Source organism: Phacochoerus africanus, chromosome 7, assembly GCF_016906955.1.
Source record: "Phacochoerus africanus isolate WHEZ1 chromosome 7, ROS_Pafr_v1, whole genome shotgun sequence".
In the NCBI taxonomy this organism is placed as follows: domain Eukaryota; kingdom Metazoa; phylum Chordata; class Mammalia; order Artiodactyla; family Suidae; genus Phacochoerus; species Phacochoerus africanus.
In genome coordinates this window covers 17,278,033-17,301,311 of record NC_062550.1, presented here as the reverse complement: position 1 = coordinate 17,301,311, position 23,279 = coordinate 17,278,033, and the positions used below count along the sequence as shown (strand labels likewise).

General features: G+C 42.1%; 1 protein-coding gene across 1 annotated transcript in view; it reads right to left on the bottom strand.

Moving 5' to 3' along the window:
• LOC125130771 (tubulin alpha-1C chain) overlaps positions 1-22,768 on the bottom strand; it is a 37,166-nt gene extending 14,398 nt beyond the window's left edge. The window contains exons 1-2 of the mRNA XM_047786526.1: positions 22,698-22,768; positions 16,370-16,512 (exon numbers count right to left, since the gene is read on the bottom strand). Coding sequence (XP_047642482.1) covers positions 16,370-16,512; positions 22,698-22,722 — 168 coding nt within the window. The 5' untranslated portion in view covers positions 22,723-22,768. The remainder of the gene's footprint in view (positions 1-16,369; positions 16,513-22,697) is intronic.
• Between the last annotated feature and the right edge of the window lie 511 nt (positions 22,769-23,279).

Sequence of the window (23,279 nt, the reverse complement as noted above, 5' to 3'; positions counted from 1 at the left end):
TCAAGTTCGCTAACTACTGCACCATGACGGGAACTCCTTTATTTTTTTAGTTTATTTATTTATTTAGTCTATTTAGTTTATTTATTTATTTAGTCTTTTTTAGTTTATTTATTTATTTAGTCTTTTCAGGGCTGCACCTGTGGCGTATGGAGGTTCCCAGGCTAGGGGTCAAATCAGAGCTATAGCCATTGGCCTATGCTACAGTCACAGCAATGTCAGATCTGAGCCACATCTGCAGCTACACCATATCTCATGGCAACACTGGATCCTTAACTCACTGAGCAAGGCCAGGGATCCAACCTGCATCCTCATGGATGCTAGTCAGATTTGTTTCCACCAAATCATGGTGGGAACTCCTATTTTATTTTTGTCTCTTTTGGGCCACACCTGAAGCATACAGAAGTTCTCAAGATAGGGGTCGAATCAGAGCTGTAGCCACTGGCCTATGCCACAGCCACAGCAACACAGGATCTGAGCTATGTTTTTGATCTGTACCACAGCTCACGGCAACACCAGATCCTTAACCCACTGAGCAAGGCCAGGGATCAAACTTCAATCCTCATGGACACTAGTCAGGTTCATAATCTGGCTTTTATTTTTGAACCACTATCTTCTCTCCAAAAACATGAAAACCACTTTTATAAATATGAAAACATACTCACAACTACAACTTTAATTACATGTTTATTTACCCAAATCATCCAAACCTGGACTGATCCCCTTCAGTTATAAGACACAGTGAAGGAATAAGCTCTGAATATAGGGGCTGTACTCAGAGAAGTCTGTTTTCATAGCGCTTTAATATTTTGATCCTCTAGTCTGTGTTCTTTTCTTACCCTCCAGCATATTTTGATCCAATACAGCCAGGAATATAAACCATTTAGAAACCTTGGGAGGTCTTTGCTTGTTTGTGATCGATCAAGAGTTCCTCATTTAAAATTACATACTTCTTTGTTTTGGTAAGCTGTGGTCCCTGCTGACCTTGTAAATAGATTACGTGGAACAGTCTGTAACTACAAAAATCAGCTTGCTTAACCTTTTCCCTCAGCAGCTCCGTTTATTTGTATGGAACCCAAGGGACAGAGCCTGGTTCACATACTGTGGGAAAAAGAGAAGGAGGAAATTGTTTGCGTCCAAAACAAAGAAACAAATTTTACATCCAGACTGCTCTTCCCCTTTATTGTGCCTAGAAAGACTGATAGCAAACCAAAGTTGTTTCGAAGGGGAAAAAAACAAAAGTAAAAACCCTGGAATGTAGACCACCGAACAAGATATAAAACCTGTTTCCCTGATGCTGGTATGCTTGAAGGAATTGAGGAGTTTCATGCCCAGGGAGCCTGCAATGGACTGAACGTATCCTCCCAAATTCATACGTTGAAATCCTAAAGTTCACTGTGATGGTATCTGGAAGTGGAGCTTTGGGGGGATATATTAGGTCGTGAGACAGAGCTCCCATAAATGGAATTAGTGCCCTCATAAAAGGGACCCCAGAGTTCTCCTGCCATTTGAGGATACAGCAGTCAAATGGCAGCCTGCAACCCAGAAGAGGGTCCTCACTGGAACTTGACCATACTGGCACCCCGAACTTGGACTTCCAGCCTCCAGAGCTGTGAGAAATTTCTGTTGCAAATAAGCCACTCTTGTTCATGGGATTTTGTTATAGCAGCCTGAACGAAGAAATGGCCTAACTCTAAGCACATTGCTATGGAAGTCGAAGAGGACAAAGCCCAGGTATTAGAGAAAGTAGTGGTTACTTACTTAGCAAGCAACAGAATCATTCTGACCTCTAGAGACAAGGACAGAATAAAACAGAAAGGAAAAGACGCTGGTGGGTAGGGGAAGCAATGATTAGAGTAACAAAATATCGAAGTAACCACTTTATTGACTCCTTAGTAACAAGAGCCACACAACTCTCACAGCCACAGAACCACCAGGAACAGGCAACTCTGGTTTCTAGTGTGATTAGATAACAGGACTTTTGACAAGTTTCTCACTGCATTGCTTCTGAGTTTCCCCATCTGCAGTGTGAGGATAATGCCTGCTCTAAAACAGCTTTGTAAATAGATCCCTGAATTGGTGTTTGGGAGATCTGGATTCTAGTTCAGGCACAACTGACTGAGTGGATCTTAGTTTCATCACTTGTAAAACAGAGTATGGCCTCTAAAGTTCCTTATATAACTTAGTCATTTTATATAGTGCCCTGAATTTGTACAGATTTTCTAGAAATGCAAAATTATACTAATCTTGGTTTTATTCAACAAAATATTTATCTGGTCCCTAGCGTGTACTAGGCACTGGCTTAGGAACTAAGGACAAGATAAAGCCTCTTGAGGAATTCATACTGCATTTGGGGAAGAAACACGATGTAGGAAGAAAAATAAAGCCAAGTGAGAAGGCTAGAGAGTAATGAGAGTAGTTTTACCTAACATGGCTAAGAAGGTCTCTGATTTGAAGTAAAAACTGAGCCTTGTGGGTGTCTGCGGGCAGAACATTCCAAGCAGAGGGAATGGCTGGAGTGTGAATGAAGGAGAAAGCGATAGAAGATAAAGTCAGAGAGAGAGAGGGGTCCAGACTGTGAGGGTCCTAAGAGGGCACCATAGGGAACTTGCTTTTTCTCCGAAAGAGATTGAAATGGTTCTAAGAAAAGTCGTAACATAATTAGACTTGTTGGAGTTCCCATTGTGGCTCAGTGCGTTAAGAACCCAACTAGTATCCATGAGGATGTGGGTTTGATCCCTGGCCTCACTCAGTGGGTTAAGGATCCAGCATTGCCGCAAGGTGCAGTGTGGGCCGCAGATGTGGCTGGGATCTGGCATTGCTGTGGGTGTGGCATAGGCCAGCAGTTGTAGCTCTGATTAGGCTCCTAGCCTGGAACTATATGCCACGGGTGCAGTCCTTAAGAAAAACAAACAAACAAACACAAGTAGATCTAGTAAGAGGATCTGGGGCTCAAAAAGGATTTAAAGCACCATTGTTGTGGTGCTTTTCACAGCAAACATGAGCAGAATTCCTATGTGATCAATCTTGGAGCCTATGTAAATTACATAAATTAACCCCTAAAAAAGTAGCTCATTGTGCTTTCCACATTTATAGAGAGACAGAGGAGATTAAGCTAATCTACCATCTTCCTCAAAGACTTGAGTTTCTCACAATCCGAATTTTTTTAGGGCCGCACCCATGGCATATGGAGGTTCCCAGGCCAGGGGTAAAATCGAAGCTACAGCTGCCGGCCTGCACCGCAGCCATAGCAACACAGGATCCGAGCCATGTCTGCAACCTACACCACAGCGCATGGCAACGGCAGATCCTTAACCCACTGAGAGAGGCCAGGGATGGAACCTGCAACCTCATGGTTCCTGGTCAGATTTGTTTCCGCTGTGCCACAATGGGAACTCCTGCTGTATGATTCTTTGACCCATCTTCTCTTACTCCTTTCTCAAAGAATAACAGCTGCTCCCAATCGCTTCTATATTCTTCAAGCTCCTAATCTACATTTAGCTGTTCACTCCTAGAAGATAACCTAGATTCCTAATTTAGTGATAGGATTAAAGGATTTAACCTTGAACTTCCTCCTATCCTCAACAAAATGTCTCTGTCTCTTTCTTGTTTCTGATATTATCCTCCCTCTTATCTCTTTAGAGTCCCCTCCAATTTTATTAATACTAATCCTATCCACTTGTGCCCTAGTTTTTATTCCTGCTCACAGCCTCTGAGAGCTCTTTTTCTTTCTTTCTCTCTCTCTTTCTTTTCTTTCTTTCTTTTCTTTTTGGCAGGGCTGCACCTGCACAGCAAAAGTTCCTGGGCCAGGGATTGAAACCAAGCCACAGCAGGGAGCCAGAACAATGACAACTGGATAAGGGACCCACTGAGCCACCAGGGAGCTCTCTGAGAACTTTATTAATTAACCCCTTTTGTTCACCCTTAACTCTCTTTATTCCTGCTCACAGCCTCTGAGAATTTGCTTTATTAATTAACCCCTTCTCTTGACCCTTAATTCTCTTTGTTTACACGAATTATGCCTAAACCACCATAGTGTCATTTCCCACTTGAGTTACTATCCTACATCTCTTCCCTTTTATTCACACTTGTGGTTTTCCTTTCCATCCTCCCATTTACTTCATAGCTCTAAGTATTCTCACCCACTGGCCCCATCAAAGCTTCAATTTTTCAATTTTATGCATCCCATTATCCCATCACCATCTCCACCTTTCCAGCAAGAGAAAACCGATCCCAACAACTCTTCTGCTTAATGACACTGACAAGTGGTGGATTCTACCCTTTTACTGTCCTTACTTCCTTATGTCCTTATGTCTCTCCTTCCACAGTCCATCACTTTAATTATGCTTTTGCTTATATCTGCAACTCCCTAGTTCCATTTTTTGGTTGTGCTCACTTAGCAAAACCTCAAACTTGATTAAATCTAACCCTACATACCCCTTGCCTGCAGGCATGGCTGTGACATGCTGACAGATCTATTTAAAGTTTACGATCACTAATCTTCAGTGGCCTTCCATTGCCCAGAATTAATTACAGAGTTTCCTTAATCTTTTCACTTTCCCACTCTCCTAAATGCTTTTTTTTTGTCTTTTTTTGCCATTTCTTGGGCCGCTCCCGCGGCATGTGGAGGTTCCCAGGCTAGGGGTCTAATCGGAGCTGTAGCCACCGGCCTACACCAGAGCCACAGCAACGCAGGATCCGAGCCGCGTCTGCGACCTACACCATAGCTCACGGCAACGCCGGATCGTTAACCCACTGAGCAAGGGCAGGGATTGAACCCGCAACCTCATGGTTCCCAGTCGGATTCGTTAACCACTGCACCACGACGGGAACTCCCTAAATGCTTTTTAATATCCTCTTCATAACCCTCAAATCTTCCAAATTTCCTCCCATTCTCACTCTGAGTTCATATTTTGCATCTTTATTCACTGAGAAAACAGAAGCAATCAGAAGAGATTATTCAAAAGCTCCCACTACTATGCCTTCCTTGCTAAAAAATAATTTTCAAAAAGTTAAAATTGGAGTTCCCTGGTGGCTGAGTGGGTTAAGGACGTGGTGTTGTTATGGCTGTGGCACAGGTTCAATCCCTGTTTCTGGAACTTCTGCATGCCACAGACACAGTCAAAATTGAAGTTCCCATCATGGCTCACAGGTTAACAAACCCAACTAGTATCCATGAGGATGCAGGTTCGATCTCTGGCCTTGCTCAGTAGGTTAAGGATCCAGCATTGCCATGAGCTGTGGTGTAGGTCACAGATGCAGTTCGGATCTGACATTGCTGTGGCTGTGGCATAGGCCGGCAGCTGTAGTTCTGATTCCACCCCTAGCCTGGGAACCTCCATATGCTGCAGGTGTGGCCCTAAAAAGGCAAAAAAAAAAAAAAGTTAAAACCATGACATATAAATATAGAATAAATACATGTTCAAGATTTATTGACTAAGGAACCAGTAAAATGATAAAGCTGGTATAAAGAACATTTGAGGAACAGGAGTTGATATATTTCCTCAGGAAAGGTCCTTTAAAAATATTAGAACAGGAGTTCCCGTCGTGGCTCAGTGGTTAACAAATTCGACTAGGAACCATGAGGTTGTGGGTTCAATCCCTGGCCTTGCTCAAAGGGTTAAGGATCCAGCGTTGTGGTGAGCTGTGGTTTGGGTCACAGACGTGGCTCGGATCCCATGTTGCTGTGGCTCTGGTGTAGGCCGGCGGCTATAGCTCCAATTAGACCCCTAGCCTGGGAACCTCCATATGCTGTGGGTGTAGCTCTAGAAAAAGCAAAAAGACAAAAAAATAAACATATACTAGAACATTAGGACAATGGAGTTCCCTTTTGGCACAGCAGGTTAAGGATCCGGTGTTGTCACTGCAGTGGTTAGAGTCAGGTTCAACCCCTGGACCAGGAACTTCCAGGTGCTGCAAGTGCAGCCAAAAAAAAAAAAAAAAAACAACAACAAAAAACCAACCAACAAACAAACCCCAAAATAATATTGCTAGGTAGAAACAAAACTGGTTAATGTCCTATGAGGAAAAAAATAAAAGTCATAACCTGTGAGGTTATCTTTTCCATAGAAAAGAAATCATTTGTATTTCTCTCAGACAAGAACTTTTTGCATTGCTACAAGTTTTCTATATAAGTTTTCGAGTTTCCGTTTTGGCTCAGTGGGTTAAGAACCTGACTAGTATCTATAAGGATATAGGTTCAATCCCTGGCCTCACACAGAGGGTTAAGGATCAGGCAAAGGCACGAGCCTCAGTGTAGGTCACAAATGTGGCTTGGATCTGGGGTTGCTGTGGCTATGGAAGTAGACCATCAGCTATAGCTCTGATTCAACCCCTAGCCTGGGAACTTCCATATGTCACAGATATGGCCCTAAAAAAATAAAAAAGAAAAGAGACCTACAACAGAAAGAAATCTGGAAAATCCCAAAGTATTTGGAAATGAAACAGACCTCTAAACAATCTATGGGTCAAAGAAGATATCACCAGGGAAATTTTAAAATATTTTGAACTAAATGAAAATGAAAATACAACATATCAAAATTTATAGTTGGCAGCTAAGAAGTACTTTGAGGGAGACTTCTATGTCACAAAAGAAGAAAGGTCTCAAATTGAGTCACAATGGGAACTCCCTGTGGTTGGTTCCTATTTTAACTACACTGTAGTCAGAGAACATAGTTCATACAAATTGAATTCTTTTAAAAATATTGAGAAGTTCTTTGGTGGCTCAGTGGGGTAAGGATCTGGTGTTGTCACTGCTGTAACTGCTCTGGTTACTGCTGTAGCAAGGGTACACCACAGCAGGAACTCCTAATAATTATTATTATTTTATGCCCTCATCTGCAGCATGTGGAAGTTCCTGTGCTAGGGGTTGAATCAGAGCTGGCCTATACCACAGCTGCAGCACCAGATTCAAGCCATATTTGTGAGCTACACCACAGCTCACAGCAATGCTGGATCCTTTAATCCACTGAGGGAGGCCAGGGATTGAACCTGCATCCTCATGGATACTATTTGGATTCTTAACCTGCTGAGACACAATGGGAACTCCTAAAATTATTTTCTTAATGGTTGCTCTAGGGATTATAATATACGTCTTAATTCATTACTACCTATTGAAAATAACTACTAAATTTCAGTAAAATATAAAAAAATTTGCTCCAATATAACTCTTTCACCCCTTCCTTTGTGCTATAATATATAGCCCAAATATATCCTCACACTTATAATTAATATTTTTTGTTATAGGGCATTCTTGTTGTGGCACAGCAGAAATGAATCTGACTAGTATCCATCAGGATTTGAGTTCAATCCCTGGCCTCGCTCTCTGGTTGGGGATCCAGCATTGTTACGTGCTGTGGTGTTCAAAGATGCGGCTTGGGGAGTTCCCAGCATGGCGCAGTGGTTAATGAATCCGACTAGGAACCATGAGGTTGCGGGTTCGGTCCCTGCCCTTGCTCAGTGGGTTAAGGATCCGGTGTTGCCGTGAGCTGTGGTGTAGGTTGCAGACGCGGCTCGGATCCCACGTTGCTGTGGCTCTGGTGTAGTAGGCCAGTGGCTACAGCTCCGATTCGACCCCTAGCCTGGGAACCTCCATATGCCGCAGGAGCGGCCCAAAGAAATAGCAAAAAGACAAAAAAAAAAAAAAAAAGATGCTGCTTGGATCCTCTGTTGCTGTGGCTGTAGTGTAGGCCGGCAGCTGTAGCTCTGATTTGACCCTAGCCTGGGAATTTCCATATGCTGTGGGTATGGCCCTAAAAAAAAAGCAAAAAAAAAAGAATATTATTTGTTATATAATTATATATTACATAATAATATATTGTCAATTATTGTTATATATGTATCTCATATGTATATGTTATACCCCATTAATATAGTGTTATAATTATTGTTTTCTATAATTCATATCTTATTTACAGAAGTTATGTGAGTAAACACTACATAACTCTCTATATGTGTATATATTTATATATAAAAATAAATTATATATATATATATATAAATTCCTGGGCCAGGGATTGAACCCACACTACATAGTGACCCAAGCTGCCATAGTGACAACAGTGGATCCTTAATCTGCTGCACCACAAGGGAACACCAGATTTCCAGGGCTCTTCACTTCCTCCTGTGAATTTGAATTGCCATCTGATGTCTTTTCCCTTCAACCTGAAGGACTCCCTTTGCATTATCTTGTAGAGCAGGTCTACTAACAACAAACTCAAATTTGTTTATCTGGGAATGTTTTAATTTCTCTTTCTTTTCTTTTCTTTTTCTTTTTAGGGCCATACCCATGGTATGTGGAAGTTCCTGGGATAGGGGTTGAATCAGAGCTATGGCTGTGAGCCACAGCCACAGCCACAGCAATGGGCAATCTGAACTGCATCTGCGAACTACACCACAGCTCACGGCGATGCCAGATCCCTGACCCACCAAGCAAAGCCAGGGATCGAACCCTCATCCTCAGAGATACTAGTTTAGTTCGTTAACCACTGAGCCATGAAGGGAATTTCCCTCAGATTTTTAAAATTGCATTATCAGTAAACTAATGCTTACTGTTTGCATAACCTCTAATACATACACAGACATACATACATAATTTATTTTTTAATTACTCATATACTTTTTTTTTTTGCTCTTCCTGGGCCAGGGATTGAATCTGTGGCACAGCTGTATCCAAAGTCAGAATAGTGATAACACTAGATCCTTAACCCACCTGAGCCACCAGGGAACTCCTGTACTTACATTTTCATATAAATTAAAAAAATTCCTAATACAGAAAGTTTAAGAGGATGACATTTAAAACATATAAATAGAATTTGTAATATTTCCTTTCTGTACCTCTTACATACTTCACTCAGAAGACCATCGTTCTATAGGATAAAATCCATGTTTTTCATTGTTGTGGTGGCTTTTTAGGGCGGCATCTAGTGGCATATGGAAGTTCCCAGGTTAGGGGTTGAATCAGAGCTACAGCTGCCAGCCTACACCACAGCCACAGCAAGGCCAGATTTAAGCTGCATCTACAACCTATACCACAGCTCATGGCAACACCAGATCCCTAACCCAGTGATCGAGGCCAGGGATTGAAACTGCAACCTCATGTTTCTTCATCAGAAAATTCAGGGTTTTTTTTAAAGCAATAGTCTTCAAACTGAGATCTGCATACCTTGAGTGTACATAGCACAAACAGTATCAAGGGGCTCAGTTTCTAGATTCCAAACTACCAAATATGCCCTCTCTTGAAAGTGATCTGCCTTGAGAATGGCTGAAATTGAGGCGGTATCTCTTTTCAGCCTCCCTTCCCAATTGCTCTGACCCTTCATAATACAAAAGCACTCCTCGGCCATCCTGAACTGCACTATTTCCCAACAAAGGGATGATCTGAGAATGCTTTATGCCTAAGGAGAATATCTTGAGAGCCAGGGAAGAAACACTGATGGGGCAGCACCTTATTTCATCCCCTGAACAAATTCCTGGTAAACGTCTGTGCCTTGGACAGTGGCTGTCTTAGAATTAGAAGTCACTAGTGAGGAGTTCCTGTCATGGTGCAGTGGTAACGAATCTGACTAGGAACCATGAGGTTGTGGGTTCGATCCCTGGCCTTCCTCAGTGGGTTAAGGATCCAGCATTGCCGTGAGCTGTGGTGGAGGTCGCAGATTCGGCCTGGATCCTGTGTTGCTGTGGCTGTGGTGTAGGCCGGTGCCTACAGCTCTGATTAGACCCCTAGCCTGGGAACCTCCATATGCTGTGGGAAGCGGCCCTAACCCAAAAAACAAAGAAACAAACAAAAAAAGAGAAGTTACTAGTGAGGTGGCAGGAGAACTTGAAGTAATATAGTGGTTTTAATTTAATTTAATTTTTATTTGCTTTTTTAGGGCCGAAGGTGCAGCATATGGAAGTCCCCAGGCTAGGGGTCAATCAGAGCTGCAGCTGCTGGCCTACACCACAGCCACAGCAACTCTGGATCCAAGCCATGTCTGTGACCTACACCACAGCTCACGGCATCACTGGATCCTTAACCCACTGAGTGAGACCAGGGGTCGAACCTGCATCCTCATGAATAGTAGTTGGGTTCATAACCCACTGAGTCACAATGGAAATTCTGTGGTGTTAATTTTAAAATGGAGTTAAAGGAGTTCCTGCTGTGGTGCAGTGGGTTAAGAATCTGGTATTGCCACAGCTGAGGCATAGGTTGAGGCCATGGCTCAGATTCAATCCCTGGCCCAGGAACTTCTATATGCTGGGGGTACGTCCATTTAAAAAAATAAATAAATAAATAAATAAATAAATGAAATAAAGCTAAACATCCTCTGATAGAAAGTGTCTATTTAACTACCTGATTTGGCCATGTAAACTGGTTCTGCCAATTAAATGGTATTTTCCAAAAGTAAAATAGGCTAGATCTGTGACTCCACATTGTTGGTAAAAACATACACAAAGCACTTATCTGATATACACTGCACCAGAAATGTCATCATTTGTAATTATTTCAACTTCTGATGACCACTACCTTAAACTAACATCTGCAATACTCATAACCACCTCATACATATGTACATACTTACTTAACTTACATAACCATCCCATCCTACTCCTGTTGGTCCCATTCAAGCTTTAGCCAAAACACACTCATGCTTCCAGGCACTCTTTCAAATCTACACCTGTGTGTGTGTGTTCCTCCCATCTCTGTGTCCTGAATTCCTGACTAGCATCTACTTGGTCCGAAGCACTAGTTAGGCACTGAGGATTCAAAATGAGTATAATAGCCTCTGTTGTGGTCTCTGCATGCATGCATGCGGGTGGAAAAAGAATTTTCCAGATTTATTTATTCTTTTTTTTTTTTTTGCTTTTTGGGGCTTCCCCGTGGCATATGCAGGTTCCTAGACTAGGGGTTGAATCGGCCAGCCACAGCAACACCAGATCTGAGCCGCATCTGCAACCTACACTACACCACAGCTCACAGCAACACCAGATCCTTAACCCACTGAGTGAGGCCAGGGATTGAACCCTCAAACTCATGATTCCTAGTCGGATTCATTTCCCCTGCGCCACGACAGGAGCTCCGAATTTTCCGGATTTAAACCAAGGTGTGGAAAAGACAAGTTTATTGAGGCAAGAGACATTGTTAACACAGTGGGCCGATTTCCTGATGATCAGGGAGAGCTGACTCTGGGTGCATAGTCAGTGTCTGCTTTTATAGCCCAATGACAAAGGAATGCAAGGAGTGGTCTTACCATACACCTGTTGACCTGTTGCTTGTTTGGGGAAGAATGGGGACTTCTGATGCACTTACTGGTTGGTTGGGGAAGGATGGAGTCTTTGGATACACTTGCTGGTTGGTTGGGGGCCATATGTTGCCCCTATCAGGGTGGGGTAAGGAGTGGGCCACATATCTTTCCTAGTAGGGGGCAGGGAGGAGCAGGCCAAGTTGCTGGGGTGGGGGATCCTTAGAAACATTGTAACAATTACAGTGAGACAGGTGGGCTGATAAGGGTCTTGAAATTCTTATCTTAGACGGAAGCTTTTTGAGTTTTATTTCCTCAGAGAAGCCTGAAGTCCCACAGCCTAGGCCCCGTTTTCAGAGGATTTAAGAGTCTAGTATGGGAGACACAGAGAAGCAGTGACAAAACAGGATTACAGAGCTGTGATGGAGAACAAGAGTACTCAAGCAGGGGTACCCTCCCTTTACCTGGGGAGGTCAAGGAAATCCTGGAGGAAATGGCCAGAAAGCCAAGACCCTCCAATGAACAGGAGTTAGCCTGGCATTCTGCAGGCAGGGAGGAGAAGAGGACTGATCAGTGCTGAGAGAACAAAAGTGAATTGAATTGACATTGCTAAGGCAAGACCTCTGTGAAGTTAGGACTTTGACCACGAGATACACACCTATGTCTAAGGTCCAGATAGAAATGTCTACCAAGTTCAATCTGTTCCATGTTTTTGAAAGAATGGTCACATTTCTCTCAAAAGCCCAATTTAGAACAGGCTAAAAGTCAAGGGAAAGGTCATCTCTAGAAAAATTTTCCCTTGCTTTTTGCCAAACACAATATCTGAACCCTGAATTCAGTTGCTGGGGGAATGGGTAGACTTTTTTTTTTTTTTTTTTGTACTTTTCAGAGCTCCAGATTAACATTCTCTCAGCCCTCTGTGGGGCCACATTTTACCAGCTTATTAAGCAATGATTATACTTTTTTTTGGCCGCCCTGCGGCACATGGACTTTCCAGGCTAGGGATCAGATCTGAGCTGCAGATGCAACCTAAGCTGCAGCTGTGGCAAGGCCGGATCTTTAACCCACTGTGCCGGGCTGGGGGTTGAACTTGAGTCCCAGAGCTCCCAAGATGCTGCTGATCCTGCTGCTTTTGTGCCGCACTGGGAACTCCTGGGTAGACTTTTTACATGAGATTTACCAGAAATAGTGCTCAATGAGTGCTATTGCTCTTGAGCTGTCTGTGAAGAAAGTCACAGGTAGTTTGGACATGTAGCTCTGTTTTGAGGGGGAAGCCACCCTCTAATCAAATAAGTTAATGAAATAATAAGAACCATAGAAGAGGAAAATTCAGCTTCCGGGGACTCCCTTATGCCCTGTGAAAGGAAGAGACTACAAGAGGTTAAGGTATCTGGCTCTTGTTGTGCCACCTCTGCTCCCCTCCTGCACTGGCCCAAGCCAGAGGCCCTGAAAGTACCTTCCGAGAGATGTTCAATTCCACTGCATGCCACCACTCACACTGCTGATTTGTTATCTATCTATTTATTTCTCTCTCTGTCTTTTTGGCTGCACTCATGGCATGTGGAAGTTCCTGGGCCAGGGATCAAACCCATGCCACTGCAGTGATCCGATCCAGCGCATTGAAAATGCCGGATCTTTAACTTGCTGCACCACAAGGGAACTCTTCAAGCTTTTTTTTTTTTTTGCCTTTTCTAGGGTCGCTCCGGTGGCATACGGAGGTTCCCAGGCTAGGGGTCTAATCAGAGCTGTAGTCGCTGGCCTACACCAGAGCCACAGCAACGTGGGATCCGAGCCGTGTCTGTGACCTACACCACAGCTCATGGCAACGCCAGGTCCTTAACGCACTGAGCAAGGGCAGGGATTGAACCCTCAACCTCATGGTTTCTAGTCGGATTCGTTAACTACTGTGCCACGACGGGAACTCCTCAAGCTATTTATTTCTATGAAAGATTCCCCTCCACAAATACATTTGTAGAAGAGAGGTATGATAGATGTGACATTAGCCATCAAATATTTCCTATACTGGTCATAATTTGATACCCAATAACTTTCTGTTCCTTCAAAATAGAAAATATACTCAATCTTTGAGTGTTCTTATAAAGTCTATTCATGCATCAAGATGTCTTTTTCTTTTATTTCTTCTCCTGTTTTACTTGTTTATTTTCTTCAAAAGCAGCCATATGGAGAAGTTCCCGTTGTGGCTCAGTGGTTAATGAATCTGACTAGGAACCACGAGGTTGCAGGTTCGATCCCTGGCCTTGCTCAGTGGGTTAGGGTTCTGGCATTGCTGTGAGCTGTGGTGTAGGTCGCAGATGCGGCTCAGATCCCACGTTGCTATGGTTCTGGCGTAGGTCAGCAGCTACAGCTCTGATTAGACCCCTAGCCTGGGAACCTCCATATGCCATGGGAGCAGCCCTAGAAATGGCAAAAAGACAAAAAAATAAAAAAAAATTAAAAAGCAGCCATATGGAAGGTTAACATTTTCTCTAGGAAACTATTCACTACGGCAGTAGAATTAGGTAGGTCTCATCCATGAGGGGCTTGGTTATTGAAACTCCAAAGGAGGTTTTGATAAAACACTGACAGTATGTGGAAGTCACATGATGTGGACCCCCAAGAACTACATAAGCAGTTAGGTTCCCATAAGTTACACTGTTGGTTAAACTACTTCATCTCTTTCAGGAAAACCAGTATAAGCTCTTCCCAGAACACAAAAACTCATTTTTGTTAGAATGTTATCATCAAGCTCTGGAGGGTCAGTACTCTGATAACATTTTTCCATTACTGGCATTTCCTACCAGTGATACCATATTTTTTCAGATGGGTGGGCCAACTGTAATTCTGCTCTAAAATTGTGCTTTCGCTTTTACATGTCAAAGGAAACCATAAAAAAAAAAAAAAACCCAAAATACAACTTACAGAATGGGAGAAAATGGTTTCAAATGATGCAACTGACAAGGGCTTGATCTCTAAAATATACAAACAACTTATACAACTACTCAACAGCTAAAAAGCCAACAACCCAATGGAAAAATGGACAAAATACCTGAATAGACATTTCTCCAAAGGAGATATACAGATGGTCAACAGCACATGAAAAAATGCTCAACATCACTGATTATCAGAGAAATGCCAATCAAAACTACTATGAGGTACCACCTCACACCTGTCAGAATGGCCATCATTAAAAAGCCCACAAATAATAAATGCTGGAGAGGGTGTAGAGAAAAGGGAACCCTCCTGCACTGTTGCTGGGAATGTAAATTGGTACAACCACTATGGAAGACAATATGGAAGTATCTTAGAAAAAGAAAACTATACGTAGAACTACCATATGACCCAGCAGTCCCACTCTTAGGGCATATATCCGGATAAAACTTAAAAAAGACACATGCACCCGCAGGTGCATTGCAGCTCTATTCACAATAGCCAAGACATGGAAACAACCTAAATGTCCATCGACAGATGATTGAATTAAGAAGACGTGGTATATATACACATTGGAATACCACTCAGTCATAAAAAAAGAACAAAATAATGCCATTTGCAGCAACATGGATGGAACTAGAGACTCTCATCCTGAGTGAAATAAGTCAGAAAGAGAAAGACAAATACTATATGATATCAGTTATATCTGCAACCTAACATGTGGCACAAATGAACCTTTCCACAGAAAAGAAAATCACAGACATGGGGAACAGGTTTGTGGTTGCCAAGGGGGAGGGGGAGGGAGTGGGATGGATTGGGAATTTGGGGTTAATAGATGCAAACTGTTGCCTTTGGAATGGATAAGCAATGAGATCCTGCTGTATAGCACTGGGAACTACATCTAGTCACTTAGCAATGGAGCGTGATAATGAAAGAAAAAAGAATGTATTCACGTATGTGTAACTGAGTCACTTTGCTGTCCAGTAGAAAATTGACAGAACACAATAAATCAGCTATAATGGAAAAAATAAAAATCATTATAAAATAAAAAAAATTTATTCAAATAAGATAAAATTCTGCTTACTTCCAGTGCCCCAAGCATTTTCTGACTATGGCATTTAACAAAGTTTCCAGTAATGGTGAATTGAGATTTGTGCTCAAGTATGTATATAAATGTGTTTGCAAATGGGTTTAGACTTTTGTGTGGAAAGGACCCGAAGTCTCCTAAATAGAAAAATCATCAAGTAAATCAGAACTGACTTAAGAGTTTGGAAAATGATAGCAGGGCTTACTGACCTTATATCACACCATGGCCAAAACCACATTTTTAATACCTCCTTACTCCCAGGTTAATTTTATTTCTGTCACCCTCTTCATCCTTTAAAATTCCTTCCATTCAGCAAAATCAGTTCCATTCAAGACAACAAATACATTGTGACTTCTGTTCCTGATACTTCCCTGTGTGCCTTGATGGAAAATAGAGTTTTAGTTTTCAGCGTTGCACCTGAAAACTGTACAGATGTAATGAAATGAGTTAAACCTCCTCTTCCAAAGCTCCAGGTTTTCCTATGAGAACACCCCTATAACATATGCCAGTTCATTTAGGCTGGAGGGCTCCTCAAAACTGAGGCCATTTTTTTGGGGGGGGGATCTTTTTGCCTTTTCTAGGGCCGCTCCTGCGGCATATGGAGGTTCCCAGGCTAGGGGTCTAATCAGAGCTATAGCCACTGGCCTACGCCAGAGCCACAGCAATGTGGGATCCGAGCCGCCTCTGCAAGCTACACCACAGCTCACAGCAATGCCATATCCTTAACCCACTGAGGAAGGCCAGGGATCGAACCCTCAATCTCATGGTTCCTAGTCCAATTCATTAACCACTGAGCCATGACAGGAACTCCTGAGGCCATTTCTTGTAGCGGGTCAAATTAGTTTCTTCTATTTTTTTTGGGGGGGGGGGGCACAGGGAGGTTCCCAGGCCAGGGACCAATTGGAACTGTAGCCGCCGGCCTACTCCACAGCCACAGCAATGCCAGATCCAAGCTGCGACTTCGACTTACACCACAGCTCAAAGCAACGCTGGATCCTTAACCCACTGAGCAAGGCCAGGGAGCGATCCTGCATCCTCATGGATCCCAGTCAGATTCGTTTCCGCTGCGCCACAAAGGGAACTCCAAAAGTTAGTCTCTTTTTAGATAAGTCAACTGCACGTGAATGCTACCTACCTTGGTGGCAGGCCTTCCTTGGGCAGAAGGCCAGACCTTCACCTGCAACCTTCCCCAGCAAGGTCTTGCAGTGTCGCGCCACTTCCAGCAGATGGCGCCGCAGCTGAATTTTCGCGGCCTGTTCTCTAAATCTGCGGAAGAGTCTGGAATAAACAGGAAGAGGAGTTTGCTTTTTTGTTTTTTAAGCATTCCATTTTTCAACATATATTGCCTTCTCTGTTAGCTCAGGGGCTCTTTTTATTTGACTAAGTTGAAATGCATTTGAGATATTGTAAAAAAAATCAGTGATTACGCAATCCCAAATACATTTTATTTGATTTTAAGAATTTCCGCTCTTTCAAAGGACTCAAGAAGCAAGCTTTCGAGTAGCATAAATTGTCACAAGAGCACAATGGTTCAGAGATGTTAGTAGACAGTGCTGGGTAAAGAAAGGTGGCCTCAAAAAAAAAAAAAACAAAACAAGCAAGGCGTGGCAGGGGGGTAGCCTCGCGGGGCCGCAGCGGAAGTGACCTTGGAGGCGGGCGGGGCGGCGGTCGCGGGCGCCCTGGAAACAGGGCCGCCTGCTGGTGAAACGGGGGAAAGCTCGGACCTCGCCAGAGGCTGCGGCTTCGCTCCCCACACCACTTAGTCCCAACAGACATTCTGAACACGTTTGCACTCAAGATGCATGTTACGCCCCCTCCCCAACAAAACTGAAAGTAATGGGCACAACCAGACCAGTCTTTCTGTGGAGAAGAGAAACTTTAGAGGCCCCTTGTGGTTTGGGATACAATGTTTCAAAGTGCTTTTCTGTTGCTAATGTTTCCTAAAGCTAAAGATTGGCTTTGAATTTTATGGTATAATTATTATTTAAAGCAATCATAAAGGAGTGAAAAATATAACCTGATGGAGCTCTTTTTCATTAGCACATCCTGCTTTAAGTTACTGACAAAAGAGTAAAAGAGGTAACCAGCAGCAAACCGGAAAAAACGGGCAGAGAGTTGAATTTCAAGGTGGTTGTGCTTATCATTTCTCATTACAGCCCCTCATTTTTATTCCAGGGCTGTTGCAGTTCCATTTCTAGAGTCCCTCCTCCTCTCCCCACTTCCTTTTTCTCTTCACTCATTTGACAGGAGCCTCCGCAATCATCTGCCTAGAATACGTCATCGTCATCCACTGGGAGAGAATTGTGGTACCACCTTTCTCCCCCTATGGCTGAAGCCCACAGAAAGAGGATGACGGTTGCGCTTCAGCTCTTGAGCCAGCGCGATTGCTGGAATCGTAACCTGCAAGATGATGCCAAAGCGCAGCTTCCCCCTTTTTATGTTGCATAGAGCTTTATGTTGCCCTTCATTAAGCTGATGCTTTCTCCTACAGAGCCCTGTCCTTCACGATGCCCAAATGATGCACTAATAACCTTCTCATCCCTTCCACTTGCAGATATTCAGTGCATTAAGTGTAAGAATTGTACATCTTTTTTTTTTTTTTTTCTTCTAGTAAGGGAGTGAAGGCCCATAGGTGGACAGTTTCATTAGACCAGTCATGCTGTTTATCAGGTTCCTGTTCTCTGATATGCAAAGCCCCATCTCCCATCAAGGTATATAGTTGCAGGCATTAATTACAGGCTCTGGTTCAAAGCAGACCCTCTCTTTTTGAGCAGTAGTGCCAGAAATTAGGAACCCAACTGGAACAGAAGCTTCCTGAGTGTCCTGGAGAAGGAAAGTTGGGCCTGAGTCCTGTACATAACCACTGCAGACTTCACAATCTGGATCCTACCACATGAACACTGAGAGCTCAGTGTTTGGAGGACAAAGAGGAGTAATGGATATATAGTAACTTAGTCAACAGGGACAGGATCCAAGACATGCCTGACATTTATTTATCTGCAGAGAAACAGAAATAAGGAGGGGAATATCTCTCTAAGTGTTACTCCTCCTTCAGGGAGAGGACACATGAACAGGGCAGCTGATAACATTAATATTGTGCAGGCAAGCACACATCTCCACACATCCCCAGGACTGCTGAACCAAGTGTTATTCAACTAATCAGCAGGGCCACAGCTTTGAGCCTCTCCTGCTGCAGTGCTCAGAGGGAGTAGGCTCAGACAAAGCCAAGTGGCTTCTCTGAGGGGGAGGGTGCCTACTTTCTCTTTGTTCCTCCTTGGAAAATGAGCTCTCTCTGAAGTCTCATATACCAGCTGCGTTCACCTCTTGGAGGAGGGTAAAATAAGTTAATTCCCAATAAATATTGGACAGCATATTTTTGGAGCCCTGAACACTGACTGTAAAATGCAAGGTCAAACTCTTTTTAGAATTCTAACAGGCTGTAGGTTTTATCCTGGGTTTCTAGGCAAAAAGTTCAGAAAGGTGCCTCTATCAAATAAAAACTATAGGGTCACCTTCAGAAAGGGGGAGTAGAGACAGTGTTTTGAATCCTACTTAACCTAATAATAGATGTCCTGTGCCTTACTCTTAAGAATCTCTTCCTCACAGACACATGATTTAATGATCAAATTCCTTTGTCTATTAAGAAATCTCTTCAGCTGTGGAAAGGTTCTCTGAGAAATCACACCTTTTTATACTATAGCTGATTTTTTTTCTCATAAGAATTATATAACAGAGTTCCTTTAAAGGTAAAAACATTCAAAATTGTCTATTCCTGACTTAACTGTGGAATTAAGACAAAGGGTGTTTGTTCTTGTATCAGGAATAGGCCTGCCACTCCCCAAGCACTCAGAGCATCTGTTCCCTGGACTGATTTTTAAACCAAAAGTCACACATGGCTTCTGTGCTTGACAGCTGAGGTGGCCTTTTATATCCAGTTGGAATTTCAGTTTTGGCTGGAATGAGCTTGCATACACAACAGAAAATGGACTTTGTTGGTCAGAGAAAGCTTACTGATCTGAGGACTAGGCTGACATTTTAGAAATACTATAGGTTCATTTCCTGGGAACTTGCTCCCCAAAATAAAGTACCTTCAGTCTCTTTACATGACATCATCAGGCTCTTTAAGATGATCCTTATTCCCTTGGGATTTTATTTGCTCATTAAATATCAGCTATTTTGTCCTGAGCAATCTGCATTTTTCTACTCAGCTAAGCCTTAGGCCTTGTGGAGAGCAGCTCTTCTCTACCAGCTCCTGGAGACCTCATTCTTTCCAGCACTCTAAGGGAAAGTGAGAGCAACCCTCAGCCAGGAAACCAGCCCAGCAAAAGTATACAATCTGATGGCTTGAGCTTCGAAAATAATTCTGAAGCTAGACAAGAAGTGAATAAGCAGGTATTAAAAGATTATATATATATACCTTTATAATTAACAGGAAACTTTTATAAAATAGTACTGGGCAGGTATAGTCATACTATAACCCAGTGCTTATGTTATTATCTGTTACCCAGAGAGGGTATTACAGAATGCCTTTCATCTGACGGGCTCAAAGTTCTTCCTAGTGTTAACCTCATATATTAAGGTACTTCAATTTAACAACTAATAAGCACTTTGAGGGCAAGAACTCTTTCTTGCACTCCCTTATGTTACACACAGTATCCAGCAGGGTATTAGACATGCAGTGGGTGCTCAGGTAATACTAGCTTTAAAACACACACACACAGGGAATTCCTGCTGTGGCTGAGTGGTAACAACCCAACCCGACCAGTATCCATGAGGATTCGGATTTGGTCCCTGGCTTTCCTCAGGGGGTTAAGGATGCGGCATTGCCGTGAGCTGTGGTGTAGCTCACAGACACTCGGATCTGGTGTTGCTGTGGCTGTGGCCGGCAGCTGCAGCTCCAATTCTACCCCTATCCTGGGAACTTCCATTTGCTGCAGGTGTGACCATAAACACACACACACACACACACACACACACACACACACACACGCTCTAAAGGAACAATTCATTCCTGAGGTTAGGCCTCTCTTTATTGTCCTATCTGAGGCAGATAGATAGTGATACTTTATAGATAGAAAATGGAAGTGGGGATATATTGTAACTTCTCTGACTGATAATGATGACAGCAGCTGACTTTCCTGTATATCAGAAACTGTGTGTAAGTACTTTACATACATTATCTCATTTAAACCTCACCATAACCCCACAGGCTAAGTTTACTATTATTTCTATCCTGATTTTACACACGACAAAACATTACCCTAGTCACACAACTAATAAATAGCCACATCAAGATGTGAAACCAGAGATCAGTCTCCAAGGTGCATGCTTTTAGGCACATTCCTGCTGTAGATTATCTAATAACAATATTCATAGTTTCACTTACTAACTATCTTTCTTTGAGGGATTGCCTCACAACATAGTATCTGAAGCGGGAGGGAGACAGGGAAGAAGGTAAGCAAACCTGATTCATAATGTACATGTCTCAGTCTGCATGGTTTTGATGTTCTTTCCTATACATTATCTCATTTAATCCTCATAGCACTCTGTCAAGTTTAAGTATATTATCACTCTTTCTTATATATACGGAATATATCTCTGGGGGGAAAAGTAGGTTTTTTAAAAAGGAAAATGCTAAAATTCAGAAGCCGAGAGGCAACAAATCTGATAACACTGTGCTGCCTTAGGCCTCTCAGCTCAGCTCAGAGTGTTGGTACGAGTGCTTCCTACATTTCCTTCCTTTATTTAATAACATTCCAATGAGCCATAAAGCAGATGCTTGTCTCTACCTGCTCTGTGAATACAAATGTTGACTTGCCATGCCACTAAATCATTTCAAAAGCAGAGGCAAGGAACAGAGGAAACAGTCAAAGTGACAGTGCATGGAATGCTAAGTAATGTAACAATTAAAAAGAATGAATTAGATTTAAATGTGCAGCCATGAAAAGATCTCCACAATGCATAGTAAGTTAAAAAAAAGAAAAGCAAGCTGCAGAATAAAAAGTAGATGGTATCGTTTTAATTTTATTTTTATTTTCATTTATTTTATTTTTAAAATATTTTATTTTTTCCATTATAGTTGATTTACAGTTTTCTGTCAAATTCTACTATACAGCAAAGTGACCCAGTCATACATATATATATTCTTTTTCTCACATTATCCTCCATCCTGTTCCATCACAAGTGACCAGATATAGTTCCTTATGCTATACAGCACATAGTATCATTTATGTCTTAGAAAGATATAAAAATAGTATAATATAAATACACACATGTCTATGCAGACACACACAGAAAACAGTTATATTCCAAATTGATAGCTGGTTTCTCAAGGGAGAGGACTGGGTCTGAGGTGAGGTGCATAGCATTGGCAGATTTTTTTCTTTATCTCTCTACAAGACAATTCATTCAAATAACGGGCATGTAAGAGAAAAAAAGAGAAAGGACAGAAAAGCAATGATGCTGTTAGAAAGTTAAAGCTTGGCAGCATGCAGCAAAGGAAGTGATACAAATTTACAAACTAAAATCCAATGCCTTGTTCATGTCCACAAGAGACCAACAGATTAGAACAGAGTTCGCCTGTGGGCATTATGATTATGAATTAGATGATTTTAAAAATATAATGGCTCCTGACTCTACTAGAAATACAGTACTGAGACATACACTAGGCTTGGAGCCCAATGATGGATTCAAGGCCTGACTCTGCATTTCTCTGTAACCTTGGGCTAATTTCTCAGGGCCTTCCTTAGATTCTTTATCTGCAAAGATAATAGTGACATACTTCACAGGGTGCTTTGAGGATCAAATTAAATAATGCTCAGGAAAGAATAGCAAAATCATGCAGACTGAGATTTATAAATTGTGTCCATATTTACTCTCTTCCCATTTTCTCTCCCACTTCAGAGACTTATTTTTTTTACACACCTTAAACATGTCTGAATATCTCACCATGAGGTATAGTTAAATTAACAAACCATTAGTCTTCAGTATAATATGTGCTGATAACAGATAGGCCTCCATTATTTGAAGGTTTAGATTATGAGCATGCATAGTCTTTAAGCTTCAATAAACAGTATTCATGTATTTAATTTAAGAAATACATATATTTGATTCCACTTGTAAAATATACTCTTTTCTTTTAAAATCTCCTTTTGATACAAGAACTAAAATATCCAAATCAGAAAGGACATTTAAAGTATAAGCCAAAAAAGCATTACATTTTTTTTTGCATCTTAAAATGTGTTTATTTGTGGTCCTAATAAAATTTCAGGTTGTTCTGAAATTCGAGAATCCAATTATAAGCCTTACAATAAAAAGGGTTGCAAGCATAGTAAGAGAAATGCTATCACCAATAGGATTAAATAAAAAAGAGAAACATGAGCAAATTGATAAATATAAGCTGCCTACACACAGCACCATGTCCATGCTACATGATATACCACTAGTCTCAATTCCAGCCTCACCTTTGAAACAGAGCCAGGTTTTCATCTGCTTTTGCTAGATGTGCCTGTGTTAAAAGGCGCAGGGACCTGAAGATTTCTGGTAAAGTAAATAAGAATCCAGTTTAAGTTGTTTTGCAGTTTGAGTTCAGAAAGGATTCATTTAAAGGAACCCATTCCAAGTGCAGAAAGCTTCATCCCTCCCAAGCTCCTCCACACCATTAAACTGGGCTGTCATTTCAGAGCTGGGTGCCCATTGTTCACTTTCTCTATTCTAATTAGACTTGACAGATTGCTCTTTCTAGCTAGACTGGCTATTGCCAAGAACAGAGAGAAGAGATGAGGCTGACCTTGTCTTTATGCGCCTGGGATTGGTGCCCCACCCCCCATCCTAGTCCAGAGACATGGAAAAGCATCCCCAGCAGCTCAAATCTGTTCCCCTTCTCCTCTAGCCTCCTCTTATGTGACTAACCCCTGGCAGTCTCACCACCACTGTCTTTTGTTACTTTCAATACTGTGAGATTCGAACTCTCAGAGGCTGTGAGTGGAATAATTGTGTGCTAATATTTTTCATATTAATACTCTAACTCTTGTGGGTTATTATTA